Source organism: Gymnogyps californianus, chromosome 4 (assembly GCF_018139145.2).
Source record: "Gymnogyps californianus isolate 813 chromosome 4, ASM1813914v2, whole genome shotgun sequence".
NCBI lineage: Eukaryota > Metazoa > Chordata > Aves > Accipitriformes > Cathartidae > Gymnogyps > Gymnogyps californianus.
In genome coordinates, this window is record NC_059474.1 from 83,506,308 (window position 1) to 83,519,858 (window position 13,551).

Genomic DNA, 13,551 nt, shown 5'->3' on the forward strand with positions numbered 1-13,551 from the left:
AAAGCCTTGTTGCCTCTTTGGGCAAACTTGATTGAAATTCTGCCCCGCAGTCTTTGGTGTCACCTCCCGCCAAGGTCCAGGAGGGTTGCGTTCGCTCGTAGCAGGTTGTTAGGTTACTGGGCTTGGACGCAGTATTGCTGTGGTGCTACGTTTAGATCTTCTAGGTGCATTGGTTGGGTTTACGATGCGTTGGCCAGGGCACGTTTGTCCATTTCGAATTGGAATTACTCATCTGTGAGAATGAACTGATTCTTGTTGGGTTTGGTGGCATAGTGCATATGATTAAAAGGTGAATCATATGTAGTCGGTGGTCGTCATCTGCTTAAGAAGGGTAAAGCGTGCAAAAACGACAGGAGGAATAGTGCTTTGGGTAAAACAGAATAATAAATTACTGAGTTTCTGGCTCATTATCAGCTTGGAAGCAAAGGATTTTGAGTGCTTTGACTGTGTTGTCTGTCATACAAAGTTCAAGACCGGGTATCCTGGGTATGAGGGCTGTCAGCCTTGTCTGTAAGCTGTTGCCCGGAGCATTCGGGAGAAACAATGAATTTTGTTACTACTTCGGAGAGACTCTGAGCTAAGTGATCCGAGGTGACGCCTGCATTCTCTGCGCTGAAGCATCCTTAGCAACGTTAAGACCAGAAACGGACACTGGCTAAGTCAGCGTGTGTTGTGGGCAGCAGAGAGGAGTTCTGTGCTGGCTTTCATCTTGGCAGATGAAGAGGAGGAGTATGTCACAACTAGAAGTGAGGGCTCTCTTAGGTGGAAGTATTCATAGCTACATGATACTAAATGCATGCAAACATAATCAGGTCCAAACCGCTCAAATGCGTTAATGTTTTTGTGTTTGTAACACTTGGCCCTTTAAAAGGTCTTGTTCTACGTGCTGAAGGCAATTCTGAGCTGAATCGGTCAGGACAAAGAATTCAGGAAGTGTCACAAACTGCTTGTTTTCAAGAGCATTTTAGTAAATGCAAGAGCATTCAGGTGCTTCTGTTATGCATTGGAAGAGGGTCAGCTGATGTAATTATTTCAGAAGGTTGTTATGAAAACATCTCATTCCCCTGGAAAATCGGGAGAATGCCGAGCAGCAACTTCTGAAGTTATGAACCTTTTTTTAAAATGAAGCTATCTGGATAATTTGCCTCCTAGAGTTTTAAAAGAGTTGGCTGAGGAACAGTTTGTCTTTAGCGTTGTTTTGTAATAACTCGTGAACACAAGGAAAGTTCCAGGAGGTAGGAGAAGAGCGGAGGACGTGACCTAGACGTGTATGGCATAGCCACCTCCGCGTGAACCTCACGTAAAACACTTGAAAGCCTCGTGAAGAACTCGATTAGGGAGTGTTACTGTTAGTAATGCCAATTAATATGTATTTATGGATCCTGTCCTGCTAACTTGATGCCTTTTTTTTTATAGGACTAATTTTTTTTAAATAGAAAGTGCTTGTTTGGATATAATGTACTTTATAAGACATTTGACTTAGTACCTCATGGTATTTCAATTTAGGAAGCTAAAATGATACTTAATACAATGCTGGTAAGAGGAGAAGTACTTCTGGTGAGGTGCCACACCTCTCAACCCCGTTGTTTTTCACATTTTATCAGCAGCTTTTGAGAAAATGTATAGTTAACATGGTAAAGGCTGACAAATAACGAAGAGGGTGTCCCCATGGCGCAGAGCAATCTGGTCATCTGTGCTTTAACTTGGCCCCATGACGGCTTTTCCCTGTAAGGCCAGGGAGCGCAGGTGGGAGAGCTGCGCTCCGAGTACCCGTTGTCTCTGGGTGATGCTGTAGGTAAAGGGCTGGGGCCATCCCTGCGTATAGCTGATGATTCCATCAGTGCTGGAACCGCTGAAACCTGGTTTCCTAGTAGCATGTGCCGTGTCCTTTCCCTCGGCAATAATCGCAGCTCTCCCCGTCATCCTGCCGTGTTTCCTAAGGCTTCCCGTGCTTGTCCATACCTGAAGTCCTGTCCCGACTTCATTTTCTCGGGAAAGCGGGCTCACTTAAAGTTCCTGAGTAGCCATAGGTTATTTCATCTATACATTTGGACTGACTAAACTGCCAGCTCTTGGATGATTTCCCTGAGGAAGACACTGATACATCAGAGAAGGCTCGCAGAAGAGCCGTCGAAGTGACTAAGAGAGGAGAAAAGCTTAGCCTAACTGACAGACGGCGTACGGGCGACTGGATCGATAGGGGAGGATATTTAAAGGAATGTAATTATCAAGGGTTCTTCAATCTAGCTGTGAGAGACAATCAAAATTTATGACTGGAAGTTGAAGCTAACCCAAATTCGCACTGAAAGTAATGCAAAAGGTTTTAGATGAGACAACTTACCAAAGGTTATAGTGTGTTTATTTTCCATTACTGATTGAAAGGTACGGCTGTAATTGGAAAAAGGCTTAATTCAGGAAGCTTTAAAGTTGTTTTGAGCGGCTATTAGTGTTTCTATTTGAAACACATGCTGATAGGGAGTTTGCTGAAAATTGCCCCAATAATTCCCGGTCTTTGCTAAATTAGGTGAAATGGAGAAGTTGGTCTCCTGCCATGTGACTTCTTTTGTTGCTAATTGCAAGGATGAGTTGATGTGCAAGAGAGAGACACACTTCTATCTCAAGGTCAGTAGTTAGAGTCCGGCTCAGGCTGAACGCTTGAAACGACACCGTCTGACCGGCACGATGGTCTCCGTTGAAATCCCACAGGCCACCGAATGTTGGCCATTGTGCGAGACGGCCAACAGAAGTAACAGGGCTTTCTTAACAAGCCAGTTGGCAAGGCAAAGAGGTGAGCGTGAAGACAGATGTGTTTTCATGCCATAGCCATGAACCAAATCTTTTTTTCTGGGACAAATCTGCACAGGGGATTTATAGGAAGCTTGTGTTTCTGCAGCCAAGGCCGTAGATGCTGTGTGAGTAAGTAGCTGCCAGCTTGGCACCTGTCTACAGCATGAAATCAACTTTAAAGTAAGAGTATTTCTACAGGAGGTAATGGCTTTTACCATTTCCACATTGATACCTTGGCCTTGCGTATGAAACTTAGTTTAGGAACGGGGAATGTCTAAGATAAGGCTTAGGTCTTCCCTGAATTAAGTATTATTTGAATGGTGGTATCTTTTTTTTTATTTTTAATTTTTCGTTCCAGGCCAACCTTGAGGCCGTACTTAAAACTTTTTCTAATGAGTGTCAATTAAGAAGTTGGAAAACCAGCCACCTTTCACCAGCGTTCCCGTTATTCTGGCACAACTGCTAGACCATTTTATTGGCAGAAGCGTCCATTTTCCACGTATAGCCTTTTCCATTAAGGAATCTCCTTAGAACACGTTGTCACGTAGGCAAGTCCTGATTCGTAGCATGTTAGTGCTGACAAAAGCAAGGGCAGGAAAGATAAAGAGCCGTAATTTCCTATCTCCGAAGGTTTCATATCATGGTGTTTTTTGAACTCATTAGCAGTGACTTGGATATAGTTGCTGTCCAAAGAGATCATGCAAGAAATTAACTACTAATACCTTGTAGATGTAGTCACCCTCGCTGATGGTGCCTACCACAGGAATAGGTTTACACCTTCAGCTGCCTGCTTAAGAATTAAGCTGTGACTATGAAGCCATCAGATGGGCTTACAGGTCTCTGGTATGTATTGTGTAGTCGGAGCGGAAATTCAGGGCATACAAGTTGGGCTTAATTATTTATAGCTAAAGCCCTGTTTGAGATGAATGGTTTCCCTTCACGTGTGGGTAGCTACTCTGGGTGCTGAAGCGTAACAGCGATCTCAGCCCCAGCAGAGCATTAATAAGCACGCGGAGTGCTATCCGATAGCTCGGGGGAGCGATGTCGTTTACAGCGAGCCACGTGGATAGTTAATAGCATCTTCCCGCTTACCTCCGTGCCCGCGGCTGTGCTGGCCCCGCTTGGTCCATCCTGCGCGCAGGGGGTGCTCAGGTCTGTCGCTGCCCGTGCGGAGTGAGCCGTCCTTACATCTTCTGTCCCCTCCTGGCTGTTTAGGAGCAGTTACATCGCCGCTATTGTCACGTAAATAGCACTAGGGAAACGTTTAACACAGATATCTTACGCAAGGGTTGAACAGCTACAAGGAGCCAGTAACATATAATCAAATACATAACCATGGAGGTGGATGGGCTTTCTGTGGTGCACGGGGCATGGGTTCTCAACCGCTCTGTGCTGAAGCTGCATCCATCGTGCATAGTTCACTTCCAGGTACTGGGCATTGGAAGAATGTCCTTCCTTCACCTCATCCTGAAGTCTAGGTTGCTGGATGGTAGCGACTTCTGCGTAGGGCTGTGATAGCATTTGGCCATAGTGGTCTCAAGGCTACTTTTAAGGCTTTTGGGGAGAAGAACTCTGGGTAGTGTCTTGCTTGCCCGAGTAAGCCTGATGGGCTGCAGGGTGTAACCTCTCCTCCTGAGTTAGCTGGAGGCCACTGGCAGCCTCTGGATCTCAAACAAGGGCCACAACTTTTTAAAGTTGAATTTCTGTCTAGATATTGTATGAGCAATAGGCGATCCATTTTGCTATCCTAAATGGGAACAATCTCTTTGTTCTGTCAGATTTCTCTTCATTCTACTGGGACCGAAGGGCAAAGCAAAGTCCTATCATGAGATCGGCCGAGCCATCGCCACTCTGATGTCGGATGAGGTAGGTGTCTTGACATCTCCCGTGTGAAATGGCTTCTCCCAGGTTTCACTTTGTTAGCTAATAATGATGTCCTTCCCTCCAGCGTGGTCGACGGGAATGGGCATACACACAAAGCTGAAATATCCAAATGTCACCTCCTAATTCCGTCTGGTTACATAATTATCTCATCTGGCTTCATGTTTTTATAAAAGCATGACTCTAGGAAGTTTTTGTCCATCATGTGTATTTTCCTGCTGGCAATCGCTCTTTCAAATAGACTATGAATTAATCTTTGAACTAATCTTGTCGCGGTGTGCGCCTTGCGTCACATTCCACGATCGCAGTAACCCGCAGCTACGCTCCAGGTAATTACCGCAGAAACGGTTACACCCAGGATACACTGTTGTGTGTTGCGCTGTATCCCAGAGCACTTCTTCACGCAGGCAGCGCTTATATATTATCCACGAGTAGCTAGCAATTACTCGCTAATCATACACCTCAATGAGATGACTGGGCTTTCTATATTCATTTGCGGCTTCTTTCTTCCGGCGTCCCTTGGGCTCTCCGCGCCTGGGGCTGATTTACATGATGTTTGGTTCTTGCTTTCTCCATATGTTGTTTTGCTCTCATATGGTTCCCTTAATTACCGCTCGCCTGGTCTCAGCTCTTCTGTTTTCTGTCATTCCACTGCTTGGAGCAATGGTCTAGTTTCCGTAGCCCCAAAGTCCTCCTTCCTGCCACCGACTGTTCTTATTAAGTCTATCACGTGTGCTGATCCGCCTTCCCTCCAAGTAGTCCAAAAGATTTCGGTAAAATTCAGCATTAATGCTCTTTTTCCTCTCTGCTCTCATTCGCTCTTCATCAGTAATACTAGGCCTTTCAGTAAAACTAGTTTGTGCTTCTTGTTATTATTCTTGAGTAAATATTGTCATCGTTTCTACGTCACAGGATTAAAAACTAACCTATTTTTTGATAGACTGAAGTAGGTAGGAAAAGAGGATCTGCACTTTGTGTGTGGCTTTGTAAAAGTGTCTTCTCAAAGGATAATTGAAACTCCTTATTTATAGGAAAACTCTTTTTTTGGATGAAAGAAATGGATAATTGCGTTAGTAACATTTTTTTACAAAGGTTAGAAATGTATATTTTGCTGAAAATTAGAAATAGGCCTGCAAGAAAAGAACCTCTATCGTTAAACGACCAGCCAAAGGAAAGGGCTTTCCTGAGGTTCACACACCCTTGTGCCAAGTGTCCTGATACTTTCTGAGAGGTTTTTGAGAATGAATCAGTTGTTTTTGGCGAAGAAGACTCAGTAGCTGCCTCTGGAGTCTGGGCTACGGAAAATGCAAACCTTTTCTACGTGGGGCCTCTCTTTTCCTTGCAGGTATTCCATGACATTGCCTATAAAGCCAAGGACCGGCAGGACCTGATCGCTGGCATCGATGAGTTTCTGGATGAAGTCATTGTGCTCCCCCCTGGGGAATGGGATCCAGCCATTAGGATAGAGCCCCCCAAGTCTCTTCCTTCTTCAGATAAAAGGTAAGAGCAGGAAACAGGCAGGTTTGGCTCTGTGATGAAGGACAGCGTGCATCGATTCTGAAAAGGCGATGGGAAGAGCCGGTGCTTTGGGTACACCAGGTTTATTGAGCAACTGCGGAGTGACCTGCATCTGTCAGTCTGTATTTAGAAAGTACTAGAGATGTTTTCAGGTCTTTCTTAATAGCTGGAGGGAGGATGTTCTTGCAGTTCTGTACCCTTTAAGGTGACGTTGTAGTCATAGAATAGCATACCTAGTGGTCATCCAGACTCTTTGGGGTTCTGCTTGGTCTTTCTAACGCGCTACGTTCCACTCTGGCTGCCGGCGGGTCAGCCTTCTAGTCTCCTTTGTACAACATGGCTTCAGGAAAGGCTGTGTAACACTTGTTTGGAGGAACTGTGCGTGCATTATGCTTTGCGGAGCCGTCAGGCAACGCAGTGAGCCTCAGTTTGGCTTGCCTCCTTGCCTAGGAAAAACATGTACTCCGGTGGAGAAAATCTGCAGATGAATGGCGACACGCCTCACGATGGAGGACACGGCGGCGGGGGCCACGGGGACTGTGAAGAACTGCAACGAACTGGCAGGTCAGTAACGCACCGCTCAGCGTGATGCCCCCGGCTGTGATCCCAGCAAGGTGGCAACGTTTCCCTTGCAGAACCGTTTCACCCCTTCTGCTTTCCATCCCGACATACTGTTTGTATAGGTTGAGCTGTGACCCCAAAATTTCCATCCCGACATACTGTTTGTATAGGTTGAGCTGTGACCCCAAAATTTCCATCCCGACATACTGTTTGTATAGGTTGAGCCGTGACCCCAAAACGTGTCCTGGGGTTTTTAGTGCCCGGCTTGAGACTGTCTGAAGGGTTCTGAACATCCCGCCTCGGCAAATTACAAAGCGTCTTAAATGAGGCGCTCAAAAATGAACAAAGGCCGAGGTAGGTGTTGGATGTTGAAAACTGGTGAAGTTAGACGAACTGTAAGGGATGTAAATGCGGCAGGTATAGCTACGGTTTCCGTTCAGATTGCTGGAAGTGCTTTAGCCAAAAGCAGAGACGTTCCCTTTGCCAGGCATTGCTGTTGTAGTTGAATTGCGCAGATGAAGGTTTTTATGGGATGGAAATGCAGAAGGTAACGGCGCCCGAGGCCTTACTCTCTGCTTTATTACTCTGCTTGTATGCCATGTAAAATTCCACTAGAGTGGGAATGCAGTTCAGGTGGCTGTAAAACAGCGTGCTCAGCATTTCAGGGTCAATACACAGGTTTTCGCAGTGGCATTGTGCCCTCCCTCCCACTCTATATTTTTTCAAGTTCTAGTAGAATATCTGCTTTCTAGGAGGAAAGTCTTGAAATTACACACTGGTGCGTACAAGGCAGTCGATACGTCCTGATTCTGGGTCGGAAAGTAACGTGTGCCTATCTGCCGTGTACCCCTCTGCGTCCAGAGCGCCTGAACAGTCCTGGCATCGGTGGGGAGCTGTGCACAAGGGAACAAGAGGCAAAACAGAAACATTTTTCATGCCGGCAGTGTCAGAGCCCCGTGGAGCTTGTAAGAGTTAAACACTGTCTTGTCTGTGATTGTACAGAAAGAATATGTCTGCAAGTGGAGCGCTCTTGTTCTCCAAGATGATTTCACTTACTTGCGTTTTTACTTCTAGTTCTTTTTCTGGTGAACAGTTTGAAGCATTTTTCCATTTAGCAGATGGTTTGGCTCACCCAACCATTGTGTCTGCCATGTGGAGAAATTTAGGCAGGGATTTAGACTGGAGTTAATGTATTTTATTACATCAACTGAGATAGTTGGGAAAAAAACCCCAGCAGACAAACTTCCTGAACTGCAAACTTCAGTGGTCTGTTTCAGCAGAAGTAGGGCATGTGTTCCTGAAATTTGTCTCTTTCCAGCTGCGTCACATGTTCAAGATGCTATCTTTCTTTACAACATGATCTCAGTGATATCGCTGGACCATCACAGCTGCGATAAGACTATACGTAGCGTGATGATCTCACTCCTTTCAGCTAATACTTCATTTCTGACGATGTTTCTGATTACGTATCTGGGTGACTTTGACTGTAAAACATTTTGCACGCGTCTTCTCTTGCTTGTCTTTTCAGATTCTGTGGTGGCTTAATCAAAGACATAAAAAGGAAAGCACCGTTCTTCGCCAGCGACTTCTACGATGCTTTAAATATTCAAGCCCTTTCAGCCATTCTTTTCATCTACCTGGCCACCGTGACCAACGCTATCACTTTTGGAGGATTGCTTGGTGACGCTACGGAAAACATGCAGGTTAGCGAGAGCTTTCAGAAGCAACAAACACGTCATTTTGGCCTTTGGCTGTCTACAGTCAGAGGGGTGTTTGGCCACCGGCAAAGCTTCAATTCTGGGTACAATTAATAGAGGTATCCTGTGTTTCCACTGAAAGTTGGCTTTCTTCCTCTGCTGTTGGACGGCTGTCCTTTGAAAAACTGTACAAGCAGTTACCTTAAATGGTGTTTGAAAGATGGCCAGGTCCTTGCTCCTTCTATATAGAGAAGTTCTTCTGATCTGCTCTCTGTGTTTGTGTCTCGGTTGTACCGTTTCAGTCCAATTAAGTTGACTAAGTCTGATTCAGACTTTCCATGCCATCAGAGCGTAGGACTGTATCCCCTGCGTGACTCTTACAATCCCCGGACTTCTGCCTCTCTGGTGAAAAGAAAATCCTAAGATTCATAGGAAAGCGAGTAAATCGGGAGATGCGACACAGGAGTAAAATGCGAGTTCTTTAGAAAGGTGAATTTTGTGACAGTGCAAGATCGGATCCGGAGAACCGTATTGCGTATCCAAAGACAGGCTGGGTCAGCGGTGAAGGCAAAAGCAGGGGCTTCAAAGGATGGCTCAGTTTTAGGTGAAGTCTAAAGGAAAGGGATTCTGTATTAACACTGCTGTAGGTCCTTCGTGTTTGGCTGGGGCAGAATTATGCTCTAGCAGTGCGCTTCAGTACTCCTTTGGCTTTTTGAAGAGGAAGAAAACATAGGAGGTTGTATTTAGATAGATTCAGTGCAGCCACATTGAATCTCCTAACAGTAATTAAACTCGTAGTGACAATGAATCATTAATTTATGCGGGTTTAATTAAACCAAACAGAGAAAAGAGGGGGCACCTATCCGGAGCTCTACACTTCCCTATGATAAATTACAGGCTACAGTAAGATTCAGTAGCTGGTGGAGTGCCAAACTGCCCCCTCCCCTGTACAAATACAGTTTACCTCTTCCAAAACTCAGCTCCGCAGCAGTCATGCAAACAAATGCACGATGCACGATGTTAAAAAGAAATTATAGCAAATGGAAGTAGAGAATGGAAAGGCCTCCAGGATCCACCAGTGAGCATCACTCTTCTGTCACTGAGTGGCAGAACAAAGTCTCTCTGCTCTGCATCTGTACGAGGTACAGTCTTTAATGTAGGGGGAGGAAGGCGAAATGGTACCTGATTCCAAATTTAGTGCACATAGTCATAGAATCATAGAATGGTTTGGGTTGGAAGGGACCTTAAAGACCATCTAGTTCCAACCCCCCTGCCACGGGCAGGAACACCTTCCACTAGACCAGGTTGCTCAAAGCCCCGTCCAACCTGGCCTTGAACGCTTCCAGGGATGGGGCATCCACAGCCTCTCTGGGCAACCTGTTCCAGCACCTCACCACCCTCACAGTGAAGAACTTCTTCCTTACATCTCATCTAAATCTACCCTCTGTCAGTTTAAAGCCATTACCCCTTGTGCTATCGCTACCTGCCCTTGTAAAAACTCCCTCTCCAGCTTTCTTGTAGGCCCCTTTAGGTACTGGCAGGCTGCTCTAAGGTCTCCCCGGAGCCTTCTCTTCTCCAGGCTGAACAACCCCAGCTCTCTCAGCCTGTCTTCACAGGAGAGGTGCTCCAGCCCTCTGATCATCTTCGTGGTCCCTCCTCTGGACCGCTCCAACAGATCCATGCCCTTCTTATGTTGGGGGCCCCAGAGCTGGATGCAGTACTCTGGCGGGGGGCTTCACGGGAGCAGAGTAGAGGGGGAGAATCCCCTCCCTCGACCTGCTGGCCACACTTCTTCTGATGCAGCCCAGGACACGGTTGGCTTTCTGGGCTGCAGACACACATTGCTGGGTCGTGTTGAGCTTCTCGTCAACCAACGCCCCCAAGTCCTTCTCCTCAGGGCTGCTCTCAATCCATTCTCCGCCCAGCCTGTATTTGTGCTTGGGATTGCCCCGACCCATGTGCAGGACCTTGCACTTGGCCTTGTTGGACTTCATGAGGTTCGCACGGGCCCGCCTCTCAAGCCTGTCCAGGTCCTCTGGATGGCATCCCTTCCCTCCAGCGTGTCGACCGCACCACGCAGCTCGTGTCGTCGCAAACTTGCCGAGGGTGCCCTCAATCCCGCTGTCCGTGTCGCCAACAAAGATGTTAAACTGTGCTGGTCCCAACACCGACCCCTGAGGAACGCCACTCGTCACTGCTCTCCACTTGGACATCGCTTTATTGTGTCCAAAAGTCTTTTCTGTTACCTTTGTATCCCATGAACATTTATTATCAAGCAGCCAAATATTTTTTTGCCACTGAAACCGACAGTATAGTTTCTTAACGCTCAGCAAAAAAAGGAGAGGGGTGATGAAAGAAGGTAGGCCTCCAGGAGAAGAGCCGATAATCCCTGTGCTGCTGGGGGACCCCTCTGCTGTCTTCCACCTGCCGGGGATTGATGCATAAACGTCTTGCGTTTAATACTTCTCATGCTGGGGTGAGGTTATTCTTCCCAGAACCTCACGAACCTTCTCGATGGGATTATATCCAAGTGTGCGGCCTTCCTCTGATTTAAAATGGTATTCAGTTGTTGAACGTGACAGTCTCATTTCACCCAAGCATGTCTGACACTGAGCTGTGTAGGAGGGGAGACGCAATGGGGAGCGGGCGAAGATAGAAGGAAGAGAAAACACAGGTTGCCTTTTGTCCGTAGTTTTTTTCTGCAGTAGATGAAACCCAGTCTGAGTTTTCCTATTGCTCGGGGGAAAAAAAAAGTCCCTAGAAAGACAAAAGCTGCAGGAACAGTCTGTTTTGAGCTCAGTGATTTATTCTCCATGTTGAAAAGGGAAACCATTGATGCTCTGCAGATAAGAATACCGCTCTGGGAACGGGGAAGCTCTGCAGCAAATATAAACACAGCGTAGCCGTTAATGACAAAACGTCCAGGAGCAGCAGCAGGAGCCAACGCACGAGTCGGGCCGAACGCTTTGTCCCTCGCTTCTCAGGGGTTTGTGCTCAGCGAGGGGGGAGTTGGGGTGTAGCCAGAGAAGAGCCCTGACAGCAAGGCGGTGGTGGTGGGGGGTGTCTGTGGATGTGCCCCCCGGCCGCCCGCTCCCCAGAGCCATTTTGCCATTCAGCTTCAGTTGACAGGAGCGGAGCAAAGCGCAGGAAAATCATCACCGAGTTGCTAGAAAAACCAAATCCCTCCAGTCAGGTCATAACTTAGCCAAGGCCCGACGCAGGAAAACGGCGTCTATTATTTTCCAATTTGTGCACTTCGACATTTACTTGCTTCTCACGTACAACAACCAGTTGAATTTACTGGGTTTTATTTATGTACTGATTTAAAATTGAAGTACCAGCAGTTTTTTTGAACAGTTCTCTGGTGGATCAGAGGTTTAGGGAGTATGGGCACAACTGGTTTTTCTTTTGCCGTCTCCCTTCAACAAACATTTATTCACCGTCCTTGTTTGAAAAGGCATTAGGTCTCTTGGCTGCTGCGGGAGCCTGGCAAGGGTTTTGACTGCAGGTTTTCAACGGAAGAGCCAAATTGTGCGTTCTTCGTGCTCAAACGCCCCTGTATCGTCAGAGCCGGAGCGAAGCGTCCCAAAGTTCCAGGGACCTGCTCCGTGGGATCGGAGTCCAGGTTCACGTCAAGTGTTGCTCAAACCATTGCGCATTCCTGCAGTGGGAAAGAGTTTGGAAGCGTGGTTTTCTGTGAGACAGCTCAGAGCGTGAGCTGCACTGAATCTTGATACTCAGAAATGCGAGGGAAGGTTACGCCAGCTTCTCCAGCTGAGGAGCAGCACCTAGAAGTTTTCCCCCGGACCTTTTGTCCTCATAGAAAACAGTATTTTGGGGGCTACCACATCACAGTTCATGCTGCTTATTTCTTGTAAACAATTATGTGACTGCCGCTGGGTCAGGCACTAAAAATCATCCGTCCCGTGCTGCCTGCCCCAGAGAGCCTGACGTGGCCAACGTTTCTTTAAAAGCTCCCTTCGGAGTTTTATGTTTCTGAGAAAAGACACTATTCTTAGCTACAGACACGTGGAAGAATGCAGGGAAAAGAGATTCCAGATGCGCTGGCCGCAAGGGCCCTCTCCATGAGTAATGCGGGAGGAGCGAAGGGGATCAGCTGGGCGAATGCCATTCCTTGCCCCGAGAGCAATTGTCTCATCCTCCCAAGTCCCCCAAAGGCAGCAAGCAAAGGCTGGTAGGCCGCCGTCCGCGTCCCCGGTAAAAACCTGCGCAATCCTCCTATGAAGGCTGCAGGGCGTCCCGGCAAGCAGATCTCCCTTGCGCTGAACCCTGCAAGGGCCGGGGGCTCTTAGTGATGGGCATCACCCATAGCACTTCGAAACGGAAAAGACCAAGGATGTCACCTCCTGCCAAGGCGAGGTTGTGCCTGTCCACTCCGCAGGAGCTTGTCCAGATTGGCGAGCGACTGAACGTGGGTCAGGAACAGGCGGCTTTGCAACCTGCCTTGCCTTTTGCTTCTCTGCACGGCTGTCGTGCTGCTGCTTTAGTTAGCCAGCAATAACACTGCTTGACCGCCGGTATTTTGAGATCGTGTTTGTGGCCAGAGAAACGGTTTATGACTGCTGTAGAGAAAGTTCTGCTAGTAATTTAGCAGATTAAAAAAAAAGTCTCCCGCTCTACATAGTAACATAGTAGTATGAACAGTATGAATATACTTTCCTCAGCGTAAACAGTAACTTGGGTCTTACCAAGAAAGCGAGCCACAAAACTTCATTTAAATTCTTCGCGTTACCACTGCTAAGTCAGAAAAACTGCAGCCCCAGCCCTGCGGTTTGTCACGGATGGGAAGAAGGATCTGCATGTGCCGTTAATTGCTGGTTGCTCAGCACGTGCGGTATTAATGAGGCTGCTGATTCGGACGCAGCTACAACGAAGCACATAAGCCTGTGCTTAAATCTGCCCCTGGTTGTTGGGTAAGTATTCCTGGAGAGGGTGGTGCTGACGGCTGCCTGTCTTATTCAGTAGATGTTGTTCCTTTAAAACGCAGTCAAGTGTAAACAGATGAGTTTCCATAAGAGCAAACGAGGTAAGGTCCAGCAAATTCTGCCATTTTTGTAGAAGGATGCACGCTCAGTCAATAAGCACA

At 47.2% G+C, this 13,551-nt stretch overlaps 1 protein-coding gene across 1 annotated transcript in view; it reads left to right on the forward strand.

Moving 5' to 3' along the window:
- Positions 1-13,551, forward strand: part of SLC4A4 (solute carrier family 4 member 4) — a 190,909-nt gene that overhangs the window by 137,335 nt on the left and 40,023 nt on the right. The window contains exons 9-12 of the mRNA XM_050896615.1: positions 4,566-4,653; positions 6,014-6,168; positions 6,637-6,750; positions 8,276-8,450. Coding sequence (XP_050752572.1) covers positions 4,566-4,653; positions 6,014-6,168; positions 6,637-6,750; positions 8,276-8,450 — 532 coding nt within the window. The remainder of the gene's footprint in view (positions 1-4,565; positions 4,654-6,013; positions 6,169-6,636; positions 6,751-8,275; positions 8,451-13,551) is intronic.